The sequence below is a fragment of the Mesitornis unicolor genome, unplaced genomic scaffold (assembly GCF_000695765.1).
Source record: "Mesitornis unicolor isolate BGI_N332 unplaced genomic scaffold, ASM69576v1 scaffold41685, whole genome shotgun sequence".
Lineage (NCBI taxonomy): Eukaryota > Metazoa > Chordata > Aves > Mesitornithiformes > Mesitornithidae > Mesitornis > Mesitornis unicolor.
The window spans coordinates 1-15371 of record NW_010184212.1 but is presented as its reverse complement, the minus strand read 5'-3'; the positions used below and the strand labels follow the sequence as shown (position 1 = coordinate 15371).

Sequence of the window (15371 nt, the reverse complement as noted above, 5' to 3'; positions counted from 1 at the left end):
TAGCTCTGCTTTTCTTCTGTTGCAGTGTAGTTATAGGGCTGTTCTGTTGGCATTTGCTGTGGGAAGCATTAGTTTTCCTGATTTACATTTTACCCAGGAATGAAAGTGGCTATATTTAAAACTTTATTTAGATTTTAAAAAATGCAGAATCACAATTGTTCTTGCACTTTTCTGTAGATTTTTCTCCCCACATTTCTGTGATGCTGAACAACACTTTAAGGATGAATCATGGACAGTCTTCATCCCCCAATTATCATAAAAAGCTCTAAGTATTAAAAAGAAATACATTTGGGAAAATCACAGTTATACAGGAGAAGAAAGCAAGGCCTAAATAGACAACTGTGTGAAAAGAAGAATTATCTTTGCTTACTTGGATTTTTTTATCCTTCAAATTTGGTGTGATACAAACTACAAAATAACAAAACTTACATTATCAGTGGAGACATGTAATAATTGGCTTGATCAAAGGAAGAGTGAACACAATGTGACATTTGAAAATGTCTTAGGGAAATTGAATTTAAATAATTCACTTAGTTCTGAGAATAGTAACTTTTAGAGCTGTAAAGAACACCCATCCAAATAGAAAAAAATCTGGTGTTGCTTTTGGCAGCTTCTCCATTGTATTTGGACTGCTGGTGTTTCACTGTTAAGGACCCTTGTGAGCAGGCACAGCGGTAAAGGAGTCCTTTGGAGCTATACATGTTACGGACTAAGCGCATATAGCTACTTGGGATTGTGCCTTGGGCCTCTGTCTCACAAGGGGAGTTATTCATATCCTTTGGAAAATGCTGTTGATAATTAGTGCTTTGTAGAGTGGTGAGCTCACTCCCATTACATAAGATTAGTGCTGTAATAAGGAGCTGGCTAGTGTCTGTGGCCAGATTGTCTGTCACTTGAAGAATGCTGCCAGCTAGGAAAGTAATGGGGCATATTGCCACTTCTAAAACTGTCCAGAGACTCTACGTTAGTTTTTCTTCCCTTTGGCATAGGAGCATTTGCGCTTTGTATTTTGCAATGCAGGACCTCAGGTTGTCAGTGTTGGGTAGCTACATAAAAAAAACAACCAAAAAACCCCAACTAAATATACAAAACAAAACAGTTTAATTCTGGCAAAAATAAAGCCTTCTCTTTTCCCTCCTTTATTGGTCAGTGAATTAGAATGCTTTAACTTGAGCAAATCTGTAACTGCACCCCTCTCAGAAAGAGTAACTTTTTTGAACACAAAGACCTTTAAATGGCATGGAGTATTGTAGGGAAGGAGCCTGCCTCTGAGGGTTAAATAAAGCAAACAAACTATAAAGTACTGTAGTCAGTTGCAAACAAAAAGTTCATTGTGCTCATGTCCCACAGGATCCTTGGAGAAGGAGATTTTAAATCACCAAATGTTTTGGTTTTGTGCTGCAGTCAGTCATTACAGTCTCTTTTTAAGATGCTCATTTGACCTGCATTTAAATGGAGGAGAACTATATAATGTTATTAATGACAGATATATTTTTAGTTCAGTATGTTGTAGGCAGTAAGGAAGGCCTCCTGGACAAAGTGGGTTTTTGTCTCATTTTTACCAGGGGGGTCAGTAGTTACTTCAGAGCCTCATTAAGGTTAGCTCTGGGCTAAAACACTTGGACAGTTTCAAACCTGCAGTAATTGTTGACATAAATGACAAAGTGCAGGATTTTTCTTTCTTCAGTGGCCCTCCTAGTAGCTATGCACAAAAAGGATAAGGCACATCCCATGCAATTTGCATCATGCTGAAAATACATAATTATGTTACGGTGATTCTCAAAGAGCGTGTATTATACCAACCAAAATTTAACACCTTACTATATTTTATTTCACAGAAAAGCATCTGTCCATTAGTAAGAGAATTTCTCCAACCCTCTTTGCCACTCATTTTTCAGTCAGTGAACTAAGGTGACTTCTAAAAGCCCAGCACTCACAGTATACCCACAGAAACTGAATTATACAGTGTGTGAACCATGATGGAAGTTATTAGTCTAAGAAGAGTTGATACAGAGCAGATAAAAATTAATGAAGTTGTGTCCATTTTCTTAAATTAGCTTTTAAAGAGTTAGTAAAAAAGATCTCTTTTCTGAATAATTATTTTGGAATTACTCAGTATCTGGACTCAGTAGTGAGTAGACATTGCCATCTAGTGGGAATTTCTTGCCATACTTAGTGGTTTTTCTTATGGAAAAGTTCTATTACGGTGTTGTTTTTCAGCTTCATCAGCTAGCCTTTTTTACTTGCTTCATTGTTTTTCCTTAGATTTCTTTCCCAAGTTGTTTCTTTCTGCATATATCTTAATGCTTATTTAGTCTGCAATCAGTGCTTGTGAATATTAATAGATATACATGAATGTATTTTATTCAGAGTCCTTTTTTTGCAAGCTGGTGCACGGGAAATCAAAGAGTTTTTCACTACATGCCACTGCTCTGTTACCAAAACACCCTTTCAAGTGAAATCTGTTGCAGAGATCCTTATCAAAGCTCTTTCTGGGAGTTTGTCTTCCTTACAGTGTGAATCTGTAAAGGGGACTGTTGGGTGCCTACCAGACCCAAATACTTCAATTTTCTGAAATCTCATGCAAATAAAGCCCAGATTAACGGCTTGAGGGAAGTCATTCAACTATGATCTAAAAAATATCAGGATCATGACATCCAATTTTGTGTGTACTTGTAGATAAGTTTAAATATAGTGATTTTCTTCAAATTGACTAGAAGTTCTCCCAGCAAAGATTTACCAGCACACTTAGCTTAGTCCCCTCATTAAGCATGTCATCTTACTATGCATCTGAATTTTGTATGTGACATACCCTATAGAGTTTAGGGCATATGTCCTTAAAGCAAGGTATATACTTAGGCAGTCTCTGAATGGAGTTTTTAATCTCATGAATGGTTTCGGTGGGTCCTGTCAGACTGCTCCTATTCATAAAACTAAACAGAAAATATTTTGCAGGACTGGGGTAGAATTAAGTGAAACAGAGCCTATGCTATAAGGTTGTTTCCTGTCTTTCCCAGTGTATAAATGCATTTAAATACTAGGTGAACTTAATGGAAGTGTTTCAGACATTGCCAAATCTTCACAGTAATCTGTTAGATTTTTTTTTATCAAAAGGAAATGCAATCCCTTTCAAACTTCCCATGAGTGTCTCAAGTAACAGAATCAGTGCTGCGTAACAGTGTGAGCCATGCACGAGCATCTTCTGAACTGATCCATATATTCATTGTAGCCTTGTGCTGATCATGCTGTAGTTCAGCCAGCCTATAAAACTGGGCAATTTCCAGGACTTACTGAAAGTGAGATGTAATTTTTAGTTAAGCTATCCAATAACAGCAGAACCTCCACAGCAAGGGACTTGTTCAGGAGCTTTCTTGATAAATATTTCTAAGAATCTGTCTGCTATTGTGAAAAAAAAAAGTGTGTTCCTGTTCTTAGTAGAGTTATGGGGGTGTGGGGGGGTTGGGAAGGACAATAGCCAGTAAGATTTGCAGTGGTGGTTTCAGTTTGTTTAGTGATAAATACCAGGCAGGAAATGTTGCTTTACTTTAAGATTAAATGGCACAGAGAGTATCCAGTCAGCCAGCCTCTACATCTTTTCTTGTCTTTTGATTTGCCTCATTAGTCTTGTATTACAAGGCAGTCAGATAGGGAAGCAGCCAGAATGAAAGAAAACAAAAATAGCATTGGAAAATACAAATGCCAGAAGTGCCAAGACAGATTTGTACTTTAAGCTTATTTAAACATGCTGAAAACATGCTTTCTTTCCAAGATGGTAAGGCATTAGCCCTGTAAATCTAAATAGAAGTATTTCAAGTAAATTATTTCTTAACTTTAGTTATGTACAAAAGATTATTGGCCTTTACACAATAAGGAGGTCAAGCAGTAAAGTTTTGTTTGCTTCAGTAGTTTATTTTGTATTGCTTCATTAAACACGATGGTTGTTGACTGTTCTGGAATGCCAAATCCAAGCAATTGATCTCAGGCACTTGGTGTACCTTTTGGAGACAAAGGAATGGCTGAAATTACCAAATAAGTGTCATGAAGCTGAGATATTGCTTACTCATAGATTCACCTTGGCAGTGCAAATATCTGAAATAGCTGAATGGATTACTCATTAATAAGGAAATGAGCCCTTCAAATAAGGTTGGTTATCTGAAAATTTAAACAGCAAATCTTTTACAAGGTAGGATCTTGTACATGATGCTCATTCAGTTTAATTAGCAGCCACCTGAAGGAGAAAAATAGTGACTGGCTAATAAAGTTAGTTGCTTTACAGTTCTCACTGTAATCCTGGCTTTCTTAAATTTAATTTATGTGAATGTCAGCCTGCCACCAAATTGGCAGATTATGGCTGTGAGTTAATTCAATGCCATATAAAGTAATCCTCCCAAAAAACCATCAAACTTAATAAAATGTCTTCATGGGCTTTTGTAACCATCATACCCAAGCTCCTCCTGTGAGGCAAGAAAATACATTGTCATTGTTTTAAAGACTGGCAATCAGCCAGACAACTGCATTGTCTCATGCCACGTAGGAAGCAGGAAAATTTTCAGCGGTCTTTTGCTGAGAAAGCTAGAACAATGTGTCAGCACGAGCTCTTGGTTGTAGCAGCTTTTCTTCCATGTACTAACTTAGCATTTGAATCTATTTAGGTTTTCAGAAACAGAAGTAATATCTTATGAATGATACAGCTAAGAGTATTGCTAGAGGTGTCAATTGAAGCTTGGTTATTGGCAAAAGGCTCTCTTGAGCTTTATCAATTCAATTTATATGTTATAACCTAGCGGCAGGGGGGGCTGGAATGATGCCAGTGATTTTTGGTTTGTCTGTGAATATGGCTGACTTTTTTTGGATATGTTCTTAAAATCCAGACAAACCTGAATGGTACATGTTGACAAGGAATTAAGTTAATTTTTTACTTTTGTAATAATTTACTTTTCTAAAAGTCAGTAATGCATCAAAATGTAAGGAGACACTTCAAAATGTTTATCTTGTTTAGGTTATTTTGAACAGCGTTTCCCAACAGAATAATTATGACCTGAGTATCTTAGATGCTTACTGCACTTATTGTAAGTGTAGGGGGAGTCTTTACACTCAACACACTTTGTGTAAGAGACTGTAAAGGATATCTTTGAAAACAGTACAAATCAGTATGTGACTTCTGGGATTTGGTTATTTTCCATTAATTTTTTTACTGATGCAGTTTTACTGAAGATAGTGCAGTCACCCCTGATTTACACTAAGTGAAAACCAGAGTCATGCTCATTGTCATGCAAAAATGTAATCCGTAAGAGGAAAGCAAAATATTAGTTTATTTGCCTAGCAACTTATTCCACTGAAACTGTGAGAATCTTTTTGTACCATTATCCCATTATCAGTGGCTAAATAAGGAATTGAAAAACTACAGAAGAACTGGGTGGAGACCTAAGCAGTCTGGAACTTCCTCTGCTAAGCAATTCTGGCACTAAACCCAAGCAAAATCAGAGTTATTCAGCCAAAATAAATACATGCGATGATGATATCAGATGTGAGGTAACAGCAAGTCACACTGGAGGTTATCAAACATTCTTGAATAAACCACAAGGCCTAGATATAATCCTTCGCCATTGCACTGCAGTCCTGCCAGCAAAGCAAACACAAATTTAGGAGTTATTATGGTAAGGCAAGTAAGAGCATATGAAGTTTAAGTCCTTAGGGTGGGAGCTGGAGGGCTGCTGAGCGCCTTCAGCTCACATGTCCTCAACAGGCATTAAATATCCTTCATTCCCGCACTGTGATCCTTATGGATGCAAACAGCTCTCTAAGTATTATTTCCATATGAAACAGCTGCGAGACTTGTTTCCTTTGCTGTCAGGATGTTACTGATCAAACTTTTCTGCCATTAACCTGGTTGTTTCCTGTAATTTTTCTATGTGTTCATATATCTGGGCATATTCTTGAAAGTGACTGGATTGCTTCAGCTTAAGAGGTTGCTGCCCATAGTCTGAGCCATGTAATCAATCATATATAAACTTGTGACTTACATTAGCAAATCTTACTTTTCAGCTGAGCTGGGTAGTAAGGCATTCAGAGGTGAAAGTGAGAGGTAATCACTTCTTTCTTCTTACCTAAGTTATGGTAATGCACACCATGCACGGGCAAATTCCTTCCTCCCTATTTTCCTTCTCACTGGCTCAGGAGATACACACAGAGCTTACTTTTCACTTTTGCACTAGGTGTTGCAGGAAGCCTGTCATACCGCAGGTCCCATTTGACTCATATGTATGGTATTTGGCTACTGTTCTTGCAAAACTCATACTCTGATTTATAAGCTAATTTGAACTGCTGAATTCTGGACTTGAGTAAATTAGTTACTATGTACTGTAGTTTAGGACTATTAAACACTGAAATATAGAGGTGGAATGAAGTTAGTTTCATATAAAAAGGGTGGTGTTTTATTACAGGTAATAAATTCAGTGCAGAACAAATGAATTTAGACCATGATTATTAAATTGCTTGGATAATTAAAACCTGCGATGGGTAAAATGATACATGGTAGGAAAATGTTAAGTATTTAACTTTTTTCATAGTTTGATTCATTGTAAGGTAAATACTACTTATGTGGGGTATGTTAACTTTATTTCTAAAATGTGTTCACCCAGGCAGTGAACAGTCATTATTTCATAAAGTTAAGAAAATAGAAACCTAAACTTTTATGACATTTATATGGGCCAGCTCTAGATAGAAAGATGTAAGCAGTGAGGAAAATATAAGCACTTTAGAAACTGTGTCATTTTGACCATACAAGGGACTAACTGCCTGGTTAATGTCTGGCATTTATGTGACTTCCAGTTCTTTCAGATATCTATTTATAACCTTCATTAAATTCTTCTTAGAGTGACACAACAAAAATCCCAAAGAAATTGCTAATAATAGTTTTCCAAATCTTTTCTTGCTTTTCTTTACATGACATAATGCTAATCTAGACTTGTTGTGCTTCATTTGGGAACAAGATGAAACAAGAAGTGGGATAAAGTTTACCCGACCTCTGCTGACTGCAAGGACAGTAGGCCATATGGCCCCTACCATAAGACTACTGCTTAGATTTTGAATTGGTGTGACATTCCCTTTCCTTCTATTTTTTGCACTTACTGATTGAAAAAGCAGACTGAATCCTCCCTAATTTTCATCCAAACATGACATAGTGCTATGATGACCTTAGCCATGCTGACAGAGTGCATTCTACAGCAGAACAGATGTGAGTTTAACCCATGCATGGAGCCACACATAGCTCACCAGCAGCTCTTAGCAGTGACATATCTCTAGGTATATACAGAGCTGAAAACTACAGAGCTGTGTAGCTAAGTGCATGCATGTAGCCAGCTTGGAACCCAAAGGATGAAGCCTGCCCAAATCGGTATGCCAGATGTATATCCCAGGTGCAGGGCTAAGTAACCATTTTTTTAAATGCTAAAGGTAATTTTCAGTCATTTGAAGGTTATTTGGGTTTTTTTGGTTGCATAGGAACAAACAGATTTCCACTTCTAAAACTAGTGTGCCAGTTTCTGGTTTTATTCATATATATTCATAGATGTCTGGAGTAGCTTTTCTACAGAGGACAAAGTTTGGGTCATCACTTCTGAAGCTGAAAGGCTGCTGTATATGGTCAGACTGCCACCTAGGCCTTTTTAATGGAAATATCAATCTGCAATGATCTGGGGACACATGCTGACACCTTTACTTATTTTACACCTAATTCTGCAAATCATCCTATTGAATGACTTCATTAAATGAGGTCAGAGAATAAATAATCTGAGTCTGAGAAGCTAACCTCTAACTTGCCATTTAGTAGATGTGGACCTACAAGAGTTATGGGCTATTTACTGCATTTTATGACATTCCACTTCATGCCTTTCTAAGCAGGAAAGCGTTTGTTTCAACATACTTAGGATCAGATTTTGCTTGTGCTGAATTGTGTCAGTTTATTTTATTCGCTTAACATCAGTTTACAGTAAGTGAGAAGTTAGATCTGAATATTTTTTCTCATTGAGATAACCTGTTAATAGAATGTGAGGATATTATAAAACTAGCTTTGTTTTGTTCATGTTTAACAGCCTGAATCAAACAATTGAGATTGCTCTTCACCATAGGTAATATTGTGTATTCTTCTGTGAAACAGAATGTAAATATACTGCAGCCCTGGGAATAATGGTTTTGCTTCTCCTTTCTGCAGCAATATGAGAACTGGCGACCAAACCAGCCAGACAGCTTCTTTTCAGCTGGAGAAGACTGTGTTGTTATAATATGGCATGAGAATGGGCAGTGGAATGATGTGCCATGCAATTATCACCTTACCTATACCTGCAAGAAAGGAACAGGTACAAACTTTCCAGTAACAAAAGCATAATTTTCTAAATTCCAGCTTTACACAGTTAAAATAACAAATTCTGGCTGATTTCTGGTGACCAGAACCCTCAATTTAATCCACTTCTGAAAATTATCCTTCATCTGTATCCTTGCACTACATCTCTACCTAATCTGTTGTTCAGCCAGACACAAAAGTGTACGTAGTTGAAACTCCTGGTTAAATCCAGGCAAATTTCTTCTTATGTTCAGATCTCAGCAAAAGAGGCATTCACGTACCTGGCAGGCCTGCTTTACTTGTGTACCATGAAAATATTATCAACTCTTCTTTCCTGGATGACATCATTGCAGAGTATGTGGGCATCAGAATATTGGTAGACTGTGAAAGTAAAGAAGCAGCCAAAATCTTGTGTTCACTTCATAGCTCCCAATTACCATTTACAGTTCTTTGTTAACATGTACTCGGTGCCTTGATGCACCAATTTTAAGTGCTTTTAAACAGTCTATTTTTGAGGAAGACATGAGAAGTATGGAAAATTAGACCTTCTTCTTAAATGCATATGATCACTTCACCGATTTTCAGGTTTTGCAGCTTTCCACTGAAAATCACTTCTTTGTGTGAGTACGCCAACCTTTTTGGCTCAAGTTTACACCAGAAATTTAAACCAAAAAGGCACTACTAACCTTACCATCTTTTATTTTCCAATTTTCATCATTACTTTATCTGGTCTACAAATAGAGAACTATAGAAAACACTGATTTCCCTATTCATATTTGGATCTGTCTTTTGAGAGTCTAACTGAGGCCCCTTGATATCTTCCCTTAGCCAGAGTTTAGAGGTCAGTACTGTATTAAGAAGTATATTTAAAAACTGATGTTCTCGGTTATGTTTTTTCTTTCTTTCAGTTGCTTGTGGTCAGCCTCCTGTTGTGGAAAATGCAAAGACCTTTGGAAAGATGAAACCTCGTTATGAGATCAACTCCCTTATCAGATATCACTGCAAAGATGGTTTCATCCAGCGTCACATTCCAACCATCCGGTGTCAAGGGAATGGAAGATGGGATATGCCTAAAATTACTTGCATGAATCGTGAGTTCTTTGAAAGCAAACAAGTGCTGGATCAGAAATGATAGAATAATTTAAGATTTATAAGTAATGAACGTATATTTTAAGAGAATTGCAAATCTGGTATGACAGATTATGACAGCAATGCTGCTCACTCTATTTGTAGGAAAAAAAGAAATCAGACCTCCCAAACTAATAAAAATGTTCCTTTCCTGTTTTTACAGAAGTCACTAAGATTCTTTTAAAGTAAACAACACTCTTAGAAAGCCCCTGAAATCAACAGGTTCCTAATAACACTAACAGTTCTTCATGCTACTGTGATCTGTGTGCAAGAGGTGCTTATCCTGCCTGTGACATGGTCATAGGACCAGTTAATTATTTGTTAACCCTCAAAGTAATTAAGCATAAATGGAACTGTAAAGTGAAGCCCATTCATAGTTAAATAATTTAAAATTAATTTCCATTTTTTCCTCTTTCTCATTGCAGCATCCACATACCAAAGGACTTACTCTAAGAAATACTACTATAAACATTCTTCATCAGGAAAGGGAACATCATTAAATTCATCAAAACACTATCATCGCTGGATCAGAACGTGGCAAGACTCAAGGCGCTGAGAGCTAAATGGTGAATGGGGATTTCCACCATTTCAGCCAAAGTTGTAACTTTCTGTGCCTTTTCTATCACTTATAGGAGTATTATCAAATTGTTTTGAAACTATGGACTGCGGTATTCATAATGCATTTTGCAAAATTATGGTGTTAATCAGAAAATTAAAAAAAAAAGGAGAAGTGCTTATGGGGATAAAAGAAAACCATTTCCAGCCTATAAAGATTATTAGTTTTCTATATGCCATCAGTGTGGACAATTTTATGATATATACCAGCCTTCTGCAATATTTAAACATCTTGATTTTAGCATCAATGAAAATGTAAATAAGATGATTATAATGTTGTTTAATTGTGTGTTGTTTTTAAAATCCTGTATATAAAATGAAAGTCACACTAATTTCAGGCATATTTATGGTTAGAATGGCCTCAGAGGTCTTCAGTCATTTATGGCGTTGTTTTTATGTTGTTTACTTAGGCTGGAAACGGTTGAAATAACTTCACTGACTGAAATTTGCTATTATCAGGTGAGGATAAACACACAAGTTACATGACTTTTTTTTAATTTCTTTTTTTTTTAAAGAAACTGTGCCAGTTCCCATCCAAGGTACAGTTTGTGTCTGTATGACGCAAGGTTTAGACAGAGCACATAAAAGTGGCATGATCATGAACTAGGGACTGCAATGTGGAATTATTTTTCTGTTCTCCACCTGAGCTTCACCATTCATGAGAAAGGACTGCATGGAGGAGTTGTGCATGACAAGGAGGGCCTGTAAAAATCCAAGTGCTAATACATTAACTTTATCAACCAAGGCCACTTTTTTAAAAAGAAAAAGAAGAATTTAAAATTTAAAAATCACCTTCACGACATTAACCACAACGTCTACATTACAGGTCTCTGCATTCTGAAATGGAGATAGACCTGATGTTTGGGGGAATTTTTTTTAAAAACAAACAAAAATCAAAAAAGTAAATAATTTTGTATATATAACCATTTTTTAATCTTTTTATAAAGTAATGAATGTTTGTGTATGAATGCTGCAGCTGTGAAGCGTACATAAATAAATGAAGTAAGCCATACTGATTTAATTTATTGGATGTTATTTTACCCATGCAAAGAAGATTAAAAGAGCTCGCCAGTGCAGTATTAGACCCTGAGCTCCACTTTTGGAACCATTTTTCTGTTCAACTGTGATTTCCCTGGAGAACAAAATTCCCACCAAACGAGGTCATTTGTTTGCAGTTAGATGGGTGAGAAGAATCAGAACCTTGGCTTTCTAGAGAGAAGTATGTGCACAAAGAAATTATAGGTTGTAGTTGGTGCAGTGTGTACGTAGGAGTTTTCTATTATGATTTCTTACCCTGCTCAGAGCAACGGCTGGCCTGGATGTGTACAGGAAGTGTAGAAGGTAACGTTTGAAACAACCTCTCCACAGAAAGGACTGTTATTCCTGCAAAGTGCCTTGCACACCTTTGGGCACAGGACAAAAAATAATAATGATAATTAAATAAAACAGAAAGTGAAAATAAAGAACAGTAAGTTCCCTATGATATACCTTTTAAAATAACATTGGAAATACAAACACAGATGGGAAGTTTATGCCTTTGTGTTAGTGTGGGGATATGATGCAAAAAGTTGAAAGGGAAAGGAAAATAATTGAAACCCAGCCAACACAGTAAGAGTTTGTACAAGTCAGAGCTGCCCATGGAGTGACCTTGCCACAGCTCACTGAGAACAGCAATTATGGTTCCAGACAACATGTCTGAAGAAATTTCAGTGGCTGCCTCATCAAGTTTACCCAGTCTTTGTGTGTGCAGTGTGGCAGTGCATCACTGTGGTGGCCGGTACATTCCCCACCCCTCTCCCCCAAACAATGCACATAATACTTTTCTCTATTTATATTATTATCTTGTATAGTGTATAATGTGAATGTCTGTTTTTTTGTGAATGAAAGTCTAAAATCTTTGTAACTTTTATATCTGCTTCTGTTTCACCAAAGAAACAAGGTTTTGCTATGTTGTGACTTGTCTTGTTATTGCATGTCTTCCTGTTTAAATCTATGCAATGTGATTTTTTCCATATGAATACAATTAGACTGTCAGGTACTTCACAGTTATCATGGGCTTTGTCAAGTGCCCACTGGAGTCAAAGAGAGTCAGCTGGCTGAACTTTAGTAGGTGCTGGATTTGACTTTATATGAGCAGCTCTAGGGGATATTTTAAGATATACATTGTATGTTTTGAAGTCGATTATTGCTTGTATAAGTCATGGTTCTGTTCATAAATATACAGTATTCTACACATCACTTCCTTGTACCAGAAACATACAGAACAGAAAATATATTTTAACACTTTGCAAACTTTCTCACCATATGTATAAAAAACCCTGCATAGATTTGTTGTTTTCTTGTCTACTTGTTGGATTTAAACAATGTTGTAAGGCATTCAGATAACATTGTGATTGTAGTTTTAAATAGGTTAGGTACAGTGCTTATATTGATTTTTTTTTCACCTCCTTCTATTACACATAATAAAATAGGACTGACAAAATTCCTTATTAAAAAACAAACAAACAAACACAAAAAACCACCTGTTACCCACTCTTATTTATTTAGAAAGAGAATGGAACTTTATTAATCTCTAGAGACGTTTTCTAATTCTGATCTAACCCCCAAATGTTCCAATAACAACCCCCTGCAAAATGCAGCCACATCTATTGCAAAGTGAGGTCGGCTGTGAAGCCAGGGAGCTACCACGGGTGCCATGATCCCTTTAAGTGGAGCATCCCTGAGCTTCAGCACGTGGAAACATGTTGGGATTGGAGTAGTGGGATAGAAGACAAAACTAGAGATTTAAATACAGATTTTCTCAGTGTTTCCTAGTTCTACTTTCTTGCTTTTCAAGTTAATCCCACATTCTGTTTAACTTACTTTTCAAAGTTACCCTGTATCTTTTGCAGAGATAGAAGAGTTTGCTTCAACTTGTGTTTTTCAAACACAAGCAAGACAAATACTGGAATAGTATTGCTGAGGCAGTCTTCCTCCATTGTGTCTGTTTTTGTCTCTACTAACACAGTTTCTGCTCTTTAAAAGGATATAGAAACAACCATAGACTAGAAGGTGGCAAGATTAGGAGAAGGTGGAGCATTGATGATTAATCAACTTTGAGAAGTTTGAATGTGTACCACACAGCTTGGGTTGCTAGCAGCACATGGAGTATTTGGTTCAACCAAGGCTCAGGCTGCAGGTATGTGCACAAGGCTCAAAATGTCACATGAGAGCAACCACATTTAGTGTGTCCATGAAAATCTCTGCAGAGTAGGTGTTATGTTCTGAACACCTTCCTGTCCCTTCAGCTATTGACCATACTTGACTTCCTGACACAAAACTCAGGGCAAAGGGTTTACCTCTTGCAGACGGTAACACCACACAGGATAGAAATAAGCCAGGCCACCTATTTTGGTAGAACTTCTCAAATAGCAAGAGAAGATGCTGCTCAGAAACATTCCTGTATTCTAGCTGCGCTCTGATTGATGTGCAACTTCTTGAAGGTAGGGAGGAAAGACAGCTTTCTGATGACAGATTTCCTTGTGGGACACTGATGCCTATGGTATCTCTCATCTGAGATGTTGCTGCAGGTAGAGATGGAATGAATGAAGCAGGTAGGAGAGAACGCAAGTTCCTGGACACACAGGAGGTTGATCAGCAATACACAGGCAGGCAAGCAAGGAGCTACCAATGGAAAGGAGAGCCTGTAAAGAGGACTTTTGCCTGGATGAACATTGCAGCTCAACCTATGGGTGTAGTTAGGGTCCATGTCTGTAGTACTTTCATAAGTGAAAGGTTTTCATTTCTGTAAACAGCACTTTTGCAATGGGCATGCACAGAAGCCAACACACACAAGCAGAGACATTCCCATGGCAATGGGAGGCTGAAACTGCAGCAGCTGCTGCAGGTTTGAGATATAAAAAACTCAGCAGCACAGTGGTGTGTGGTGGTTGAGGAGCAAGGGAAGCAAGAGGAGCAGCTGCTGATTTAAATGTTGTTATGCCACTTCTGAAAACCTGGATCCTGCTAAAAATCCTAGGAGCGTGAGAGTACAATTAAATCCTCAGTGAAGCTCTGTACCTCCAGTAAGTTTGGGGGAATTTTTTCATTTGTTTGTTTTTATTCCACACTGTAGGTGCTGACTTTTTGGCATTTAGAAGAGCCATGTTTTTGTCTGCTAAGAAGTCTTGCTGCTGCTGTGTCTCAAAAAACACCTTCAGATGGTTCCTCCTCAGCATGAGCAGGGCTGCTGGGGAAGTGATGTTTGCAAAGATGCCTCCTAGGGCTTCTAGGTAGAGTTTGGAACTTCAATGGCATTTGTAGGCAAAGGGATACAAATTGCTCCTGGTATGAACCAGAGCTATTTCTTCATCCAGGTGGTAGGGAGAAAGAGCAGTTGTGTTCTTTGGTCAATTAGCAAGGCTTACAGCATGCTGTTGCATGTTGAGGTAGAGGATGATTCCAGTTGTCTATAGGCTTCTGCTCTCCAGGTAGAAAATTGCTCCTTCACCAGGAAATGTTTAAGGTTTTGCCTGTGAAAAATGATTGCAAACATCTCTGGGTTCAGCGCAGCTGTGTTTATGCACAAAGAGAGATGCATTCTTTTTCAAAGGGAACACACAACTTGTATTATCAGTTGTAAGTAGTCATGTGCATACTCCTTGATAAGTACGTTGTTTTTCCTTATAAATTATGAAAGGGGTACAAACGATGTTTGGATGAAGCATGGAAAAAAGCTTACAGGCCACATAGTGTTGTTAGCACAGAGAATCCAAGCAGTATGGTCATTGTAAGGATAGAAATACCATCCAGGAAAAGGTGTGACACTTGAACACTCCAGCAGGAGACCTGGAAGGAAACTTAAGAGCCTGAAAACTGCAATTTGGTGGCAAATCTTGGTTTTCACAGCAATAAATATTTTCAAGTGGGGAAAGCATCAGCTTTTACTGCTATAGAGGCTCAGTTACTGTGTAAATGCAGATAAAAAAGAGAAATGGGCCCTTAAGATGTATTAGTGGGGAATTTATTGCAAGAGTGGGAATGGATTCATGATACTACCAAATGGCCTCCAAATTTCCAGCTGCCAATAGTCAGGAGTAATGAATTGGAGTTGGAAACGTTCAACAGCTTGCTTCTGGGTTGGTGGGAAGAATGGAGAAGGTAAAAGGGAGGCAAACACTGGTGGTGGTTGGGCACATATGCACCAGCCTTTCAGAGCAATTACATGGCTTTTGTGTTCGAGCTCTAGAAGTTGCATCGTGTAGTGGTGAGAAGTCCCACACAGAATCACACACAGAATCACACAGAA

General features: G+C 37.7%; 1 protein-coding gene across 1 annotated transcript in view; it reads left to right on the top strand.

Moving 5' to 3' along the window:
* Positions 1-11064, top strand: part of LOC104540559 (versican core protein-like) — a gene marked incomplete at its 5' end in the record, with an annotated part of 34394 nt that extends 23330 nt beyond the window's left edge. Inside the window, 4 exons of the mRNA XM_010184394.1 lie at positions 8213-8357; positions 9250-9432; positions 9895-10035; positions 10732-11064. Of these exons, the coding sequence (XP_010182696.1) occupies positions 8213-8357; positions 9250-9432; positions 9895-10025 (459 nt within the window). The remainder of the gene's footprint in view (positions 1-8212; positions 8358-9249; positions 9433-9894; positions 10036-10731) is intronic.
* Between the last annotated feature and the right edge of the window lie 4307 nt (positions 11065-15371).